Source organism: Equus przewalskii, chromosome 6 (genome assembly GCF_037783145.1).
Source record: "Equus przewalskii isolate Varuska chromosome 6, EquPr2, whole genome shotgun sequence".
Taxonomy (NCBI): Eukaryota; Metazoa; Chordata; class Mammalia; order Perissodactyla; family Equidae; genus Equus; species Equus przewalskii.
The window spans coordinates 61,224,603-61,243,522 of NC_091836.1; the positions used below are offsets into that span (position 1 = coordinate 61,224,603).

General features: G+C 36.8%; 1 protein-coding gene across 42 annotated transcripts in view; it reads left to right on the forward strand.

The window, feature by feature from the left end:
* DLG2 (discs large MAGUK scaffold protein 2) overlaps positions 1–18,920 on the forward strand; it is a 1,822,408-nt gene that overhangs the window by 1,100,264 nt on the left and 703,224 nt on the right. For 8 of the 42 annotated variants that reach the window (XR_011541520.1, XR_011541519.1, XM_008538836.2 and 5 more), the window contains exon 1: positions 2,045–2,791. The exons of 33 other annotated variants lie outside the window; for them this stretch is intronic. Coding sequence is in view for 7 of the 9 variants with exons in the window: in XM_008538836.2 (XP_008537058.1) it covers positions 2,483–2,791 (309 nt within the window). In the remaining 2 variants the exon portion in view is untranslated. Of the gene's footprint in view, positions 1–1,982; positions 2,792–18,920 lie in introns of those variants that run through there. One more of the 42 variants, XM_008538843.2, reaches the window with a different exon arrangement.

Sequence of the window (18,920 nt, forward strand, 5' to 3'; positions counted from 1 at the left end):
CCAGCCAGGAAATTTTCTGTCTTGCTGCAAGCAAAATTGTAATGGATTCACTCTGACTTAGTCCTGTGCAGACTGATTCTTATACTTGAGAGGCAAATGGGTAGGAACAGGGCATGTGTTCCCTGAAGATGCCAGTGGGCCTTTGAGCAATGATATCTCCCTGAAAAGCCAGAGAAGCATCTATAGTTGGATAAGATTGGAGAGAGCCAAACTTATCACTTCCTGACATTCTCATTTGGGGGTGAAGGTGTTGCCGTATCACATCAAGTCCTGCTGTATAGCCATGCATCATGGTGACACCAGACAAATATGAAGTTCTCGAGGGCTTCATTTGACCCAGAAGTTCTTTCAGGCATTATCCTTTGATCCAGCATAAAAAACGAGAGAGAGAGAGAGAAACAGAGAGAGAGATGATTTTCCTGCCCTTTTCCCGCTATCATATGATGATCTATCTGCCTCAATTTTATTGTTTTTAGGTATTGGTCTTGACTCTGATTCTCTTTCAGGAAGAAAGACTATTAATGCTATTGTTATTTCTGCCCTAAACTTTAAGTGTTCATATTTTTTTTGGCACATCGCTTTAACACTCTAAAACCAGCACTGAAGCTAACCTTGAAGGAATAGTTTATTTTTCTGGAGCATTCATGAATTAAATATTATTTTCAAAAAGTGTTAGTCAACTCCTTCATTCGTCTACTCTTTCCTTCTATTTATACATCCACCCAGCCTCCATTCATCCATCCAAAAAAATGTATTTATCATAAGCCTGCTATGTGCTGGGCATACAGTGTGCTAGGTGCTTGGGAAAAAAATGATCAATAACAGACAAGGGCCTGTCCTTTGAACTTACACATATGGGTCATTATTATTTAGCAAAGGTGTTTTGAATGCCTACTATGCCAGGCAAGGTACTTACATCAATTTGGTACATACATAAATTTGTACTCGTGCAGAATTTGGAAAAGAACCGTTGTATGGAGATAGAGAAGATCCTGCTCCTTCCTTTCAGGATTTTATGCATAACAATGATTTATCCAGGGAGTCTTAGTGTTGAAATGTAGAGTATGTAATAATCCTGGGCTTTGAAATAAGAACCTTGCCAACTCAGTTAGAAATGAGGTCTACACTGCCCTCGTACCTGGTCAATCTACTGACAAGCTGGATCTGATGGTCTATAGGTAAAATATTTATATCATGGGATTATATCATCTGTGTTTGGTGCTGCATAGATGACAGCTTGATTCCCAATGAAAGCAAAATTATTTCCTTAGGGATATGTGATAATGACAGACATTTTGGAAACAGATATGGAAAGTTTCGAACAGAATAACAGTTCTGAATGCTCTAGTTATTAGCCTTTCCCTTTACTGAAAATACTATGTATGGCTTCTGCAATCATACTAAAATTTTTAAACAATCGTGTCCTCTTTGGAAGGCAATTGCTTTAAATTGGATAGATTTCACTCATTTTGCAGTGAAGGAATTTGAAAATTCTGTCTTTGGAAACCAAACTACTGGATGGCAGAGTTGGATGTGCCTTTCACTTTAAAATGCAGACTCTTTCTGTGGTGAATGTATTTGTTGTGGTAAGGTATTTGAAAGGAAATCCTCAGAATAATTTGGGGTAAGGAAAAACACTGTGTTAAAATAACCCAAACCATTAGTTTTGAACTTTGAAAATTGCTTTATTTTGAATCAGAAAGAATTAATAATCGTTCATAGCATAAAGAATATGTTTTTGGATTATAGTATGTAATCATGAACTAAAACAAATTAAACTTCAGATTTTAAAGGACTCTAGTGTAGTGCTGTGATCTCACTGATTTTTCTAAATGAATTGATGTTCTTTAGAGTTAACATTGATGCTTTTATTTAGTTACCTCACAATTTGGTCTGCGTCTTGGCAAATATCTCTCTAGATAAGTGATTCCTGGAAATGTTGGAAATTACTTTACAGGTTAACTTTCACATCATTTAAAATTGCTTATGCTATATTGTTTCAGCCTAGATGCATCCTTTCTGGAAAGAAGGGTCCTGCTAGTCTGATAAGAAGCTCTCTTTCCTGAGGTCTGTGTTTGTTTGGGATCAGCTAGGAGAGGGAAAGCCAGAATGCCAAACTGCAAAGAGTATTCTTTACTGTGGGGCTCTATCCAAAAAGGGTTTGTAATACGGTGTACAGTCTTCTAGCCCAGCTGTGTGGAGCATTGATTGCTTCTGCCTAGAGCAGGGATACTGTCAAGTTGCTCTGTGAGTTGAGTCATCTATTGACAAAGAGCTACCAGCCCGCAGATAATGCTGTGCGGAGCTGCTCTCACTGCTCCCACTGCTCCCACGATGCACTGCTTATAGCAGCTGTCAAAGATACTGAGGGATCCACGGGAGGAAAAAAAAGACTTTTACAACTGCCTGGAAGAAAGGGGTGTGAGGGAGGAGACATTCCTGTGCAGAGCTGACCAAAGGAAAGAGTAGGCATCAGTGCAGTATGAATGCATACCTCACCAAGCAACACAGCTGCAGCCGGGGGTCCGGTGGGATGGATGCCGGCAGGAGTGCACCCACACTGATCAGGGATGCCCACTGCGCTTGTGGCTGGCAGAGGAGCCCTCAGGGGCTTGGGTACAGTTCTCAGACCATGCCCTCCTCAGGACCGGGGGGCCCAGCTTCAAACAGGACCAAGCTGGTCACCTTGTGGGACAGTGTGCGGAAAAGCCCCCACAAGACGAGCTCCAAGGGCAAAGGGACTTGTGGGGAGCGTTGTGCCTGCCCACATGGTTGGTTCAGCCCAGCACAGGTGAGCCTTTTTGTTATAACTTTCACTTGAGTATCGGAAGAAACTGAGAGCAAGTTGTGTGAGGTTAGCGTGGTTTGGAAACTTTGCTGAGTCCTCCTTGCTAACGGAGTAAGCCAGTTTGGAAAATGGTAGGCCAAGAAAAATCTGTCGTTTTCACAGGTATTTGTGGGCTCACACCTCTGGGTGGCCTGTGAAAGTCCAGAGATGCTGTGCTCAGTTTCTTTCAGTGACTTTTCCCCAAGTTCAACTTCTCTAGTCCTCAGATGATTTTACTCTTCCGCATCATAGTCTTTTAGCAGCACTTTTACTTGTAATTATTGTTAACTTTCTTATTCTGCCTAGCCTAGGTTTGTCTTTTTTTTAAGGAAGAGAGAGAAAATGAACTTTACTCAGATACTTTCCATCTCTTTAAAGATAAAAGAACATTTATTTCTTCAGCTATGGAAAGTAGTGATTTGAAGCATGATATTCTAATTTTGCTCTTATAATACTGTATATGTCTTTTCAGTGATGGAGAAGAAAATTTGTTTATGCTAAATAATTCATTTTACAAACAAAAGAAATAATTGGGAGTAAGCTAGAGGATGATTACACTCAGAATAAAATAATGAAACATTTCATTTATTCATAGAGAAGCAATAAGGTTATTTATATTAAAAACTATAACTCTCTTTCTCCTATAATGCATTCTGAAGCAGATGTGCAGATTCCTTTAATTTGATTCCTAGCTTGTTCTTGCCCCAAACTACTAGCATTTTACCAGAAATGAAATTTGCTCATTTTTTTCTGCCTCCATCCAGAAGAGGGAAAGTGACTTCCGGTACATGCTGTAAAATATAAATAAAGTGCACCTGTGATCATGGTCATAAATACGGAACAATGACTGTTCTTAAAAATGTATTGAAAAGAGAAAAGCTATGTTTGCAGAAAAAAATCCTTTCTTGATTTTAATGTGATTTTAGCATAATTGAGAAGCAGATATTGATCCTAAGTAAAATGTTATGATCTGAGAGGTGTAGAGAACATTCTCATTTAATACTAGTTTTTTAAAAAAGTACTTCCAAGAATATCATATATCACTAGATCTTAATGATATGGTTACATATATGTTATATATATGGCTTTTGATGCATTAACATCATGCATCTCAGCATCTTGATTTAAATCAAGACTATATTGTCATTTTAGTACTAAACTGGTTCAGTTTGAAACGGAGCCTGACATTTGAAAACTCAGGTATTTTTTAAAGTTAACACGAATTCCAAACTGAATGAACTGCTTGACAATTTTAAGGTATATATTCTTTAACAAATACATGTGTTTATATGTCTTTATATCTCTGTATTGAATATGCTAAATTCTCAAGGCTCACATAGGCAAAGAAGACAAACTCACATCTAGCTTATGGTTTTTGCAGAGAGTGGAATAAGCAAACTTGCTTAATTGTTATAATTCTTGTTATCCAAGATGTAATCAACTTTGATTTTATAAATGATAATTTCCCAAACCAAAATCTCCAATACTACGTTATGATAACCATGCTCTAAAAATCTTGGTACGTTTTTCATCAACCAAGGAAAACTTTTCCTTTCTTTGGTTTTTAACAAAGTCACCCTCCTACTCGCCTTAAATTTATGGCTATTTAATGCTTTAAAGGATTGAAATAGACTCTCTGCACTGATAATTAAAGATCCAGTGACATATGAGAAAGCAATAAATTGAGGCAGCCACCATCTCCCATTATTCTTTTGCATACACATTTCTAGACATTTTCTGTCTTATTCACGTGTACTTTATTATTGGCTGGGAAGAACGATGATCCCCGAATATTGGAGCTATAATACCATATCTTTCAGTCTTCAGTTTTGTGACATTCTTCCATCACCAGACCCTTCCACCCTTTTACCATCTCAGTCCTATAAAAGTGCTGTGCTAGATTGATAATCTCTCTCTTCATCCCACTCCTGTACCTCTTTAAATATATTATGTTGAATAATTTTTAAATGTCTATATATACATATGTGCATAGATTTTAATATATGTATTTAAATCTCTATAATACCTAATTACTTGCATACATTAACATATTTTATGTATATATAAGTATATATAATGTATACATGCATATACATATACACATATAAAAATTAAAGTTCTATATTATTCTTTTCTCATCTAGAAAGTACTAGCTTGTTCTCGCAAAGAATGTTTCATTCTCTCTCTAGAAAGTATATATTTCCTTTACTTCTGATAGGTATTCAAAAATGCTGATATATGTATATATATGTATATATACATCTATATTCATTTACATGTGCATCTATAGAATGTATCTAATGTTTGAAATATACAGATGTGTAAGTACTGTATACCCATGCAAACTCTCACAAAAACAAGAGTGTGAAAGTGTGTATGAATGTGTGGCCATTAACACTCTGTTTTGAGAATTTGTCATTTATACCCTGATATTTTTACCCTTTATATTAACTAGAGATATCTTATAAAATATTGCAAAACAAAGGATGGAGGTTAGTGACACTAAACATTAGAATCCTTGATAAAGCAGAAAGAAGGAGAGTGCATGTTTTAGAATAGCCCAGGGACCCACATGTGGTACAGAACGTGCCTGAGGGCTGTTAAGTGTCTGGGAGCTGGGATCCTGCCCTTGGAGATATTTGCTGTATTACGCGGAAACCAGCAGTGTGATTTCCGGCTGCTGTAATAGTGGGCCATGGTAATGACTTGAGTTCCTCCCAAGGCTCTTTGCCAAACTCCTGTTATTTGGGGTGCTGCGTACTAACAGGACTCTGTCATTATGTTGTTCCTCAGCAGGACTGAAAAACAGCTTCTTTCCCTACTCAAATAAGTTTTCGTTCCATTTGGATCTGTAGAATTAATATAACGGTAATAATAGGTAAGAAAATGGAAAATTATAGTGTCCAGAAGTGAATTCTAGAATTCACATCTAGGATAATAATGTTGGCCTTGAGGAAAAAACATATCCATCATTGCTTATGTGGCATTTCTCCCCGATGCAGACTGATCTGAGGCGGGAGCACAGAACGGTGGAGACTCAGAGACCAGACTTCTATGCATTTGTTCTTCGCTCATTCATTCTTCATTTGTTTATTCATTATCATTTCCTGAGTGCCTACTTTGTGCCACTGTATTAGCTCTGTGAATATAATAGTAAACAAAGTAGACACCACCCCTACCATTAAGGAGTGTACAGCCTACAATGATATATAATATATAGCAAATATAATACACACAGAATTATATCATCATAAATCACAATTTGGAAGTGAAACAAAGTTCTATGGAGTGCTGCAAAAGCCGTAGTAAATCTATATTCAGGACTCAGAGGGACTACGGAGGAGTAAGAGAGCAGGATAGTCTTCTTTTTTTTTTTTTCAGAAAAGATACTGTATCTCTTTAAGGCTGGATTTTCTGTTTTATAAAATGAGAATAAAAATAGTACCTAACTCATAGGATTATGGTGAGGAATGAGTAACATAATACATAAAGCACTTAGCACAGTGTAGTATAAGCTCAATAAATATTTGTGGAATGAATGAATGAATGAATGAATAATAAGTCCACAATAAAAGTTGGCTATTATTAACCTATTCTTTAATTCATTATACCTGATTTTCTGGGAAGAGAAGAGAGGTGAATCCATGAAGATTTCATAGAGGTAGTGATACTTGGGCTGAATTGAATCAAATCTTGAAAAAATTTGTGTTTATCAAGTGGGCAAAGAGAGAAATGTTTTTTTGGGCAAAAATAAAATCAGAAACACACGTAACACCCTGGTGCCTGTGTGGAACTGCTCATAGTTCTCCCTGCCCATGGAGAGGTGGGTGGAGATTGCTCACAGGAAGTCTGTTGGGCCTGGATGAGGACTCCATTGTATTGGCAGCATGGGTGGAGTCACTGTAGCATTCACTGCCTGCCCTGCCACTTTCTATTATTAGGCTCCGTAGCCAATGTACCCTCTGGACCTCAGTTTCTCTGTTTCTAAGAAAACTGGTGTTCCCTAAATGAACCTCCAGATCTTTTCCAATACTAATATTCTGTGACTCTGTCAGTTGACAGCCATTAATTAATGGGAAGCACTTTGGAAAGGATTTATACTTTTAAAGCCAGACAATCCTAAATGTGAACTTATTGGCTTTGTATGACCTCACTTGCTTAACTTCTTTAAAACTCGTTTGTCTCCTCTGTAAAACTTAGGATGATAAAATCATGTTGCAGGAAAATGTAATAAGACTTGAAAATACTCTCTATAAAGAGCTCAGAATGGCACTTAGAACTCAGGAATTGTTCAATAAAAACAAACATATTTATGATTACTAGTGATATCCACATTATTTGTTTTTAACCTGAAGAACTTATTATTCATCCAATTATCAGTATTGTAGTCTTTCATTAGAATGTCTAGTTTGGCCACTGAATTTTCTGATGTCTTACTTATAATGATGAAGGTTAGGCTAGGCAACTGTCCAGAAACATTTGGCACAGCACCATATGATGATGGGGTGACATTTTGTCCTTCAGGGTTCTCAGCACACTAAGAAAAAGCACGCAAAATAGAATTGTGTTGTCAAAGTAGCATTCCCATAAGCTTGTATTCAGAGGTAGGCGATGTTAGAAGATTTTCTCAGCAACATCCTTCAAGAACAACTGCATTTGAAGTATTTAGCCAAACTCTGTAAATCTTCCCTAACAGTCTCTTTGCAGCTCCTCCAGAAACAGCAGTTTGAAGCAACTTGAGTGCAGAGGATTTTCTAGTCCAAGAAGCAGGGTTGCCCTAGGCTGAAATCTCAGGCGCAGCTTATGCCGAGCCAGAAAAATCTGACAGCTTGTTTCAGCTCTGTGGCTGCTTCTACTGATTCCTTCCAGAAAGAGTGCCCCTTACCAAGGAAGAATAAGGTTTTTAGTCTCTGGAAAACACCAGCTGCCCCTAGAGCAGGAAAACAAAAGAGACTAAAAGATATTGTAGAAGGAATTAAAGTTCTAAGCATTCTTTGGGCTGACCTGAAGCTGGTCAGCACTCCTGGAACCCCTGCTTCTGGTCTCTGACATCAGCGGAGCATGCTCTCTAGGGCAGGACAAGCAGAAACAAAGTGCAGAGAATGTGAAAGAAAAGAGCAAAGGTGACAATATTTATTGACTGCTCACAATACCCACAATGTGTAAGGCATTATGCTGGGTGCCTTACATTAGTCGTTTCTTTGAATTCTCCCTACTACACCAAAAGAATGGCATTGTAATCCCCATTTTACAGATGTGGAAATTGAGGCTAGGAGTAACTTGCTCCTTTATAGAAAGGCCTCTTCTGAGGTACACTGGGAGGTAGAACGCCCCCAGAGACCTCTTTAATTCTCTAACTTAACAGGGCATTTCCTGAAGAAATTGGAATGTTTTACATGGCACCCCCACACCTAGCAAAATCCTGGATTTCCCCATCCTGCTTCATTTTGGGGGCTAAGGAACCCTGACTTGGTTGGGCCTAGGGAGCCCTTCCCTTTCTGATCAAGGAACTGTGCTGATCTGAAGTAGCTGGAGTTGATTCCCACAGCACTGACACCAGCAGTGACACTTGTTTTTAGAAAGATCTCATAATCTGCGGTTATTTGCAAGTTGGATTTGATCTTGCAATATTTATGGTAAGGAATTGGGAACTGTGTATTGTAAACTTAATGTAAATACGAAATAAAAGTACATGTAGACATTGTCTGTGTTAAGTCCAAGAGCATCATCTCACATTGCTGAATGTTTGTGAATTTCATATATTACCTATCTGTGTTATCTATCATGCCAGGAATCAAATATCTCTTTAATACCACCATCTCCATTGTCTATCTTCTTCCTTTTTATGATATGGTTTGATCTGTTATAAATGTTGTCTCACCTGATTTTATTCTCCTCCCTTCTCTACTCTACCTTATTCCATTATTTTAATTTCCCAAAGGCAGGTATATGTTTTATAATTATGTCAGAGCTGGAAGGGAATTTAGAGATCATCTAACATATTTTTCAAAGGAGAACCTGAAGCCTAGAAAAGTTAAAAGGTTTGCTCAAGGTCATTCACTTTGTGGCAGAATTGGTCCATGTCTTTGAACTCAGATTTAAGTTCTCTTTTTACTGTTTGAAGCTGCCTTCCCTCTCTTAATGCTTGTATGCTCATCTTCATGAAGCGTAATTACTGACAGAAAATTATTAAGAATGCAATTTGTTGATAATGCAATGTTGAGAATTATACAAAAAGTCACATAAACCTAATTTCTATTATCTCGTAATTCAGACCAGCCGTCCCCAAGGAGATGAGGAGCGAGAAGAGCCACGAGAAATCATTTTGGCAATGCATGAAGGTGCTTATGTATTGATAATGATTGGGAGGTGATACTGGCATTGAGAAGGGGCCCAGAAGGGGCCGGCCCGGTCCGGTGGTGCAGCGGTTAAATTTGCACGTTCCGCTTCTTGGCAGCCCGGGGTTCGCCGGTTCGGATCCCGGGTGCAGACATGGCACTGTTTGGCAAGCCATGCTGTGGTAGGCATCCCACATATAAAGTGGAGGAAGATGGGCACGATGTTAGCTCAGGGCCAGGCTTCCTCAGCAAAAAGAGGAGGACTGGCAATAGTTAGCTCAGGGCTAATCTTCCTCAAAAAAAAAAAAAAAAAAAAAAGGAGAAGGGGGCCAGGGATTCTAAATGCACTATAATGTGCAGAGCAGTGCTACACAACAAAGAATTGCCCCATGCCCTGTACAATTTTTAGCATTCCACTGGATATTCATGAAGATTTTTTTTAAGTTTATAATAATTTTTTATTGAGGTAACATTGGTTTATAACATTATATAAATTTCAGGTGTACATCTTTGTATTTCAATTTCTGTGTAGACTATCACTTTCAACACCCAAGGTCTAATTGCCATCTGTCACCATACACATGTGCCCCTTTCCCCCTTTTGCCTTTCCTCCTTCCCGATTCCCTTCTGGTAACCACCAGTCTATTCTCTATATCCATGTGTGTGTTTGTTGTTGTTGTTTTTATCTTCCACATATGAGTGAAATCATATGGTATTTGGCTTTCTCCATCTGACTTGTTTCACTTAGCATAATGCCCTCAAAGTCGGTCTGTGTCATAGATGGCAAGATTTCATCTTTTTTATGTCTGAGTAGTGTTCCATTACAAGGTATTTTGTGCGAGGATTTAATAATCATTAAATATTCTAGGAATGTAACTCCTGTATAAATCAAGGAATTATTGTACTCCATTCTTTTAGAAGTTTTACCAGGAGTCGATCCCCATTTTGGAAAATCTCGTCCTTACAGCAATGCTACTGCTCCTGATATTAGGGTTGCTAATAGCCCTCTCCTGTATCAGTCTGCATCTATAAATGTCACCTGAAAATATGTATGTGAAGAGACTTGAGGATCCTTTTAATAGATATAGAATCAAAGATTTCAAATTGGTAGAAACACATGAAATAGAATTTCACCAAATTTCATTAAATAAGATTGTTTTAAAAATATTTTATATGATCGCCATACCATATATTAATTTTTTAAATATTTTATCACATGATAAGAAATCTATTTTGTGAACATTGTCTGAAATTATTTATGTTAGAGTTTTTGTTTTTTTCAATATTGCTGTGATATTGTCCCGATGTCGTCTATACTCAATTTCCCTATAAGCTCTTAGGTGGCTGGATTTTTTTTTTTTTTTTTTTTGCATCCCTTCCCCATTCCCGATTTTTTATCAAAGAATAGAGTCCCAAGGTCTTTGAAGTACTAGAAAGCAAATGTATACCTTTATATGAGGAGGAGTTCCAAGCAGGAATAAAGAGATAGAGATAGAGAGATGATAGATAGACAGAGAGGGAGAGATAACTTCCTCACTGACCTGCCCTGTATAAAACAGGGAATTATTTTGACACCAAAGTTATAAGTAAGAGCCAGTTTATTTGCAAAAATATGACATTTTTGCTTTCTCTACTTTAACTATCAGCAGTCTTGTTAGATTTTCTGTATTTCAGCTAAAGTTATTTCCTTTGATCTCTTATGGTATACAAATGATCTGTTATTACCTCTTCTAACACTAATTTTCAATCTAGGATCCATCATGTGTAGTCTTTTTCTTTTCCTGTGCTTCATGTACGAAATGGCATCTGGTATCTTTACTCCCTTTAAATCTAAATTTATTCATTATAAGTATATGTAAGCATTTGACTACTTCATTACATTGTCTAATAAAGTTTGGCTCACAGATTGCCATATTGAAAACATATTATTTTAATATATAATACTTTCTTTGCATTTCTCCTTTTACTTCAGATAAGTCATTATATGTAAAATAAAAAATATTTGTAGGCAGTTGTATTATCTATGAATTTCATTTCAGGTGGAGAAAGGAGGGTATTACAAAGCATTATTAAATGGAAAGATTGGGTCTGATAGAATTGAGAACCACTGGTTCAGATATTTGATATTTTTAGGTGTATTGTTGTGTGTGTGTGTTTAGCTTGCCTTCCAACTAGACCAGAAGTCAGCAAAGTATAGCCTGTGGGTGAAATCCGACCTGTTTTTGTATAGCCCGTGAGCTAAAAAAGGTTTTTTATAGTTTTAATAGTTGAAGAGAATAAAAAGAATATTTCATGATGTGGGAAAATTATATGAAATTCAAATTCTACTCTGTATGAGTAAAGTGTTAGTGGAACGCAGCCACACTCCTTAGTTAGCGTATCATCTATGGCCACTTTTGTGCTTCAGTGGCGAAGCTGAGTAGTTGTAATACAGACCGTAGGGCCAGAAAATCCTAAAGTATTTACTACATGGCCCTTTATAGAAAAAGCTTGCCAACCTCTGCACGAGGCTACCAGCTGTTCATTTCCTGCTGATGGAATGTCCCATTCTACCTAACAAAGCCTATCCATTTTTTAAAGACCTGGTTCAAGCACAGCCTCCTCTTTAATCCTTTCCACGCCATTTTAGCTCACAAAACCTCTACTTAACCTGATATCCTGCATAATTAGCATATTACCTTGCATTGTGGTTAGTTATTTCCTTCTCTGTCTCCTGATTAGTGAGAGATTCCTCATATACCCAGCTTAGAGCCTAATTCACAGTAGCTAACTCTCCAATCTTTTTGTGACAATTTTTGTGATATCATTAAGTTACCTATTTGGACTCAGACTTCTCAGCTGCATCTGTGGCTGTGGAGAGGAGCGGCCGTGTCTTCTATTCCTTCATGTCTAGCTGGTTGCCCACAGTTTATCTATCACATTGTATCACAATGACTAAGTATCTATCTATCCACTAAGCTGAATTCCATTAGAGCACAATCAGTTTATTTGCCCTTCTTTCCTTGCACCCAGCATGTAGCCATAGGTCAAGAAAGTGTTCTTCATTACTGAATGAATATTAGCACAGGGCCTTGTATATAAAGGTACTTAATCAGTTTGAATTTGATTTATAGTTATTATTATTACTAATTATGCAAGTGCCTTAAGATCAAGAGTAACATCTTCTTACCCTAGCTCTGTTTAATAACAGATTGTAACAAAAAGTTGTTAACATAGATTTCTTGTTTTGTTGATTTGTTTCCTTTTTAGTTTGACTCAGATTCTTATTCTGTTCTGTGGTGCTGTTAAAATATTGAAATCACTGTTCAGAAATTAGGTTCTGCATTCAAGTGGGTCATGCTGTTCAATGATAAAGGGTACAGTACTGCACTTTGAGAGGACAACCAGAAAAAAACCTGATTCTACACAGTTTCTTTGTCTAATTTAGGAGTCACTGGTTCTCTAGAAGGTTGAAATAATGTCAGAAAATATTATTTTATAATTAGTTCCTGTATGATCTATTGTAGACTGCATGACCTTTTTCTCCATCATTTTCTTCATTAAATTGAAGTGGTCAGATACAGTAGCTAGCACCGCCACATTAAAAGTCCATAATTAAACACATTTGCACTTTACTCTGATGGGCTCTGCTATTTGGTTAGTGGTCGACATTGATTGTTATAGTTTTCCAAGTAATTTTTCTTTAAAATAATGAACTAAATTTAAAACTATATAAATAATTTCTAGATTTATATCACATTTTAGAGTAATTAGCAAATATATCTGCTTCTGACAGACTGGGAAGACAATCTTACAAAACACTTTTTGATTCTACTTGTACACTGATCATTCATTTCCCTGATCTGTTTTATTTTTTCTCTATCACACAGATTATTGCACGTAATTGCAATGTTTTAGGGTTTATTTTTAAAGACCTTTTTTTAAGAGCTGTTTTAGGTTCACAGCAGGATTAAGAGGAAGATGGAATATTTTTTTGTTCTTTGTTTTCAACTTCAAGGTTTATTTTATAAAAGTAAAAACTAAGTGGATAATCATAAATCCTGTTAGTTTAAAAGTAAGCCTTTATGCAATTTTTAAAAATAATTTTATTTTTGATTTTGATATAGAAATAATACAAGGCTTTGGTAAAAATATGATAAGGTAAAGATATGTTTGAAAAAAATTGAAACATCTGTAATTCGACCTAGAGGTAACCACAGTTAATATTTTGATAGCTTTTTCAGTTTTTCAATTGTCTCTGCAAGTGTATCTTCAGAAAAATATGTATAATGTTTTATATTAACATATGCTCACAAATGTACTTAAATATAAAGTGTTGTTTATATATGTCAGTGAGAATTTATGTAACACTGCATTGCTTTTTTTGTGTGTGTGAGGAAGATTGTTGCTGAGCTAACATCTGTGCAAATCTTCCTCTGTTTTATGTGGGATCCCACCACAGCATGGCTTGAGGAGCAGTGTGTAGGTCTGCACCTGGGATTTGAATCTGTGAACCCTGGGCAGATGAAGCAGAGAGCACAAAGTTAACCACTGCACCACTGGGCTGGCCTCACTGTATTGCTTCTTTAAATTAAAATCACACCGTGAAAATTTTCCTAAGTTATTAAAAATTTTTTCTTGTTGACATAATTTTTAATGACTGCCAAATATTTCTGTTTCTACCAAAACTCATACTGTTGGATGTTTAAGTTATCTTTTTTTTAATTAATATAAACAACACTGAAGTAAGCATCAGTGTACATGAACATTTGACCACATTTCTCATGAGGATATATTTTCAGAAAAGGAATCACTGAATCAAGACTGTAAATTTTTTTAAGGTTCATAATGTTTATCTAGTCATTCAGTCAATTTTCATTCAACAATTAATTATTGAACAGTTCCCACATGCTAAAACGCTGTGTTAATCAATGGGCATACAACGGAAAACAAAAGAGATTGATTCCTGCCCCGTAGAGCTTAGAGTTAATTGCCAAATTGCTTCTAAGAGGACTTTACAAATTTATAGTCCTCCCATTCCAGGAATGTATGAACATGTCTTTCCTCCTGTACTCTTAGTCTTTGTAAAAAAATGTTCACGAATTTGGTAAGCTAAAAATGGCATGTCGTTGCTATTTTAATTTGTTTTTATTTGTTAGCGAGGATGAGTACTTTTCATGTGATTGGAGCCAATTGTGTTACTATTATGGCATCTTCTATAATACCTAGCGCAATAATAATACCCAGTTGGCAGTTTAATACATGCTTAATTTGTTGACTGGGTGGGTGGTGGGAAAGAAGGGAAGGAGGGAGGGAGGGAGGAAGGAAGGAAGGAAGGAAATACAAATAGGTGAGTAGTTCCTGTATAAAAGTTCTGGTAAGAGAAATGTCCACGTATCCTAAATATAGCAGAGTATTTCTTAACCATCTTCATGAGTGATCTATGCCCCTCTCTCTCCTGTCACTGTAACCCTTTTCCTTGTGTCTATTCTCTGGAAGGATAAGAGCCAAATGCTCTTCTTTTCACATGATGTAGGTGAGCAAGATTGAATTGAGTGACAGATGGAAAAGTAATCAGTACAACAGGCAGAAGTAGACAGGGTATCTGAGTATTGATAGAGGGTTTGCTGAGGTGTGCAATATGGGCATTAAATTGACAGTAAGACAGCTTGGAGCAGAAAAGTGATCTAACTGACCAGATGAGGAGGGGAAATATTCTGGAAATTTCCTGCCTTTTTTATAGTAACATTTGTACACGGATAAGAATTTAATGAAATTTGCATATACATATATTCAAGGATGATTTTGGGTCCACATGTCTTAAAATGCAGGCCGTCTGTTCCTAAAATTTGAAACCATAATATTTTAGAATGATTATATGAAATTTTATCCCTTAAAAATACATTATTATTACTATGTCAATGCCAATATTTAGAATTAAACTTATATAAGCAACAACTCTATGGGCTCCTCTTTTCAAAACTGGGCACCCTCTGGCTGTTCTAAAGAAAAGCGAAGCCAATCTATCAGTAATGTGAGGGCAGCTGTTTTCTAGTAGAGGAGGGAACATCATTTTCAAAGGACTGAATGGAATGGTGACAGTTAAATAGGTTTGGGACTATATGTAGATGGAGGGCAAAAACTCTTTTGAGTTTTTGAAAGAGCCCAGCATAAATGGGAGCTCCTTGTGGACTTGTAATTATTACTTTTCCAGTAATTGAGTCAAAAACAGATGGGTAACAATCGACATTATGATCCCCATCCCTTTTTGTGCAGTCCACTCAGCCTTCAGGCTATTTTTCATTACTCTTTCTCTTTCCTACCCCACATTGCTCTCAAACCTGTTTTGCAGTTCACTCAGTTTACCATGCCAGAACATCAGGAAGTCATCATTAGCTCCATCACCTTCCACTCCCAAGGCCCTCACTAGTTAATTGATGGCTAGATGATATAGAATTGTATCTCAGAGTGTCTCAAATATTTTCCCTTTTTCCTTTCCCACTCTTCAGTGCTTGAGAATAGATGTGTATTATCATTCACATAAGCTATTTGCAATACCAGTGGCCTTCCAGATGCCTTCCATCCATTCTAAGTGTTTTTGTTGCCAAATTTATCTTAACACTCAGTTCTATTCATAACACTCACTGATTTAAATGATTTAACAACTTTAAATCATTTAAAGTAGTGCTTCCCTTTGAATATAATCTGACTTCTGGAGAAGGCAAATATGGAAATGTCTGGAAATGTTAATGGGTGTTCTATGTTGGATTAAACATGTTAAGCAGTATATTTTTTATTATAAGATTTTTCAAAGCCCTTGGGGTTTTGTATCTCCCAAAGACAAGTTAATTATGTGGAGTGTTTCTTAAATGTGTGTGATGATGAACTCCCTTTTTCGTGGATACATATTTACCAATACCTCATGAAACACAGTTTGCCAAACACTAATTTGGCATTTTAGTAGAGCACTCAAAGTTGTCTTCAATTTGGCCCCAACCTCCATTTCTAACCCCATCTCCAGCCATTCCTATTGTATTCTGGTCATACCCAACCACTCATTGTTCCCTGACTCCCTGAAGCCACCAAGCAGTCTCCTGCCAAATATTTGCTCATGCCTCCCTCTCTCTATAAAGATTGTCCCTGCCCCTGTGTTTGATAAAATCTTATTGATCATTCAAGGTTTATCTCAAATGTTATCCTCTGTAAGCCTTCCTTTCTCTGCCATAGAATGTTGTACGAACACCTACCTTCCACTTAGCATTGTGGTTGCTTACATGTCTGCTTCATCTACCATATTGGAAGCTTTGAGAAAACACAAACCATGCCTTATTTATCTCTGTATCTTTAGTGCTAGGATAGGGCATGATTGAAAGAATCGTATCTTTAAAAACAGGTACGGAGGAAATAGTGTTGTGTTAGGCAAGACGTGCTGCAGAGGTACTTCTTTAAGTAATAATGTGATTAGGCCCCTGGATCCCACATATTGTCTGTGTGAGAGCCCAAATAACCATTCTGATAAGTATTCAGGGGAATAGGGATCAACAAATGGACAGATTGGCTAAAATATATATGACATCAAATTATGTAAAAATTTATTTCAGTGAAAAATATAATTATAAGATGAATTGAAACACCCATGTTCATAAAATTTATTTGTTTATTCATTCACAAAGATTTATTGATCATCTATTATAAGCCAAGCCCTGTTGTAGAAACTTGAAAATATAGCAATAAATACAACAGGCAAGATTTGGAGCTTACATTCTAGTTAAGAAATACATAAAATTAACAAGTAAACAAACAAATAACATTACTTCAGATGATGATGTACTATTAAAAAATAAACTAGGGCAATGTGATATGGAGGTTAGGTTGGTGGGAGGGGGCGTCTTTGGATAAGACAGGAAAATAAGGGAAGGCCTTAATGAGGAGGAGACAGTTGAGTTGATATTTGAAGGATGAAAGGTGAAAAGGGGACAACCTTATGATAATCTTTGGGTGATGTCATAAATAACATTCAAGTCCTCTAGGGTAGGAACAAGTTTAATATGTTCTTGTAATAGAAGAAGGTAGCATGGAGAAGAGAGAGTGTAGGGAAGAAGGAAAGGAATGGAGGTTGGAGAGTTAGATAAGGCCGGGTCATGTAGACTTTGGAAACATGGGAGTGAGTCTGAATTTTATTCAAAGTTCAGCAAGAAGCCATAGGATTCTTTTAAATAAGGACGTGACATGATTTAACGTACATAGTGAGAATTAGCTGTAGGGAGGTGATAAAGGAAGGAGGGAAACTAGTTAGAATGCTATATAATAGTCTTTCCAGGGGAGACATAATGATGGCTGGACTCAGGGAGCAGAAATGGTGATGGGGACCCTCTGTATGGACTGAGGATATATTTTGGATGTAGAGCAAAAAGATGGACTAAATAGTATAGGTTTCTTTGAGGCGGAATATGAAAAAATGAGGCAGATAAGAAAAATAAAGAAGTCTAGGGTAACTTCCAGATATTGGATGGACTTCTCTCCTTGGAGTCTAAACATCTTCAGAATTTGTTAGCTAAACAGAAATGGTTGAACTAAAATGTTCATGTCCCTTCCCACCAGTAAGTTCCTAGACTGGTAGACAATACTTGCCCTTCTGACTTTCATTTTTCTTTGCTTTCCTTCTTGACCCTTAACATCCTCCCAAACTTCTGATACAGTTTTTCTCTAGAGAGGATAGTATATGCATCAGTCCTGCTGGTCTGGGTGTTCTTTCATTCCTTTAAGGTTACCTTCCATGGCTGAATTTTGATCCTATGAGGGCAATCGTAATTTACCTCATTTTTAAGTTGGGAATCAGGAGGGTATCTTAATAAAGTCCCCAGATGATAACCACAAAACAATAGACCATGGCCTTCCTGCCGAGATATCTGATGTTCACCCTCCCCTTCCCCTTCAGTCCTGGCCTTGGCCCCTCCCTCTGATACTTGCATGGGAAAGGTATTTGGAATATCTCATTAAAATACATTGGATGACGAACATTGGAACATCCTTTATCTAGGAAAGTTTGGATGGGATGCTGAGAATGAAGTAAAGTAATCATTTGACCCTACTGAAAACTACTTTAATCTTTTAGAGCATGTGGCTCAAGCATACAGTTTCCCCTTTCTCTGTCCCTTCATTTCTTACTTTTCAGGTGAACTATGACATCATGAGTACATCCCTGGAACACCATTTATTGGGTTCTTTAGAAATTGCCTGAAACATAAATAAGAAATGATATAGGAGATTGAGACCATTTAAAATGGAATCCTGTCTCAATTTCACCTAATTAGGCTTCAGCTAACAAAATAGTACCACAGGCATATCCATTGTTCATTTTGAATCTTTTAAGAGTTAATACTGATTATTTTGCTGATTAAATTCGAAGAGGATCTTTTAGAAACTAACAAACATATTTTTTTAAAACTTATTCTTCCTTTAAACTAGAGTTTGATTTCAAAAAAGTAAGGAGTGAGTTGTATTTTGGGGAATGAACTTCAGCCCTGGGAGCAGGTATTTCCTTTGTACATTCCAAACCAAGTGACTAAACTGATGTAGAAATTGATAAATCATATTTTGTAGTATTTGAAAGTATCCTCTTATCATGAGATGCCTGTAGCTAGCATGGCAGCAGCTTGGTATAATGTCCATTATCCCATAACTAAAATTACTGTATTGTAGACCTCATTATAGCATTGGCCTTGACAGAGTGCATGAATATTCTCCTAAACAGTTCCATGTTTCAAGATCAGTCT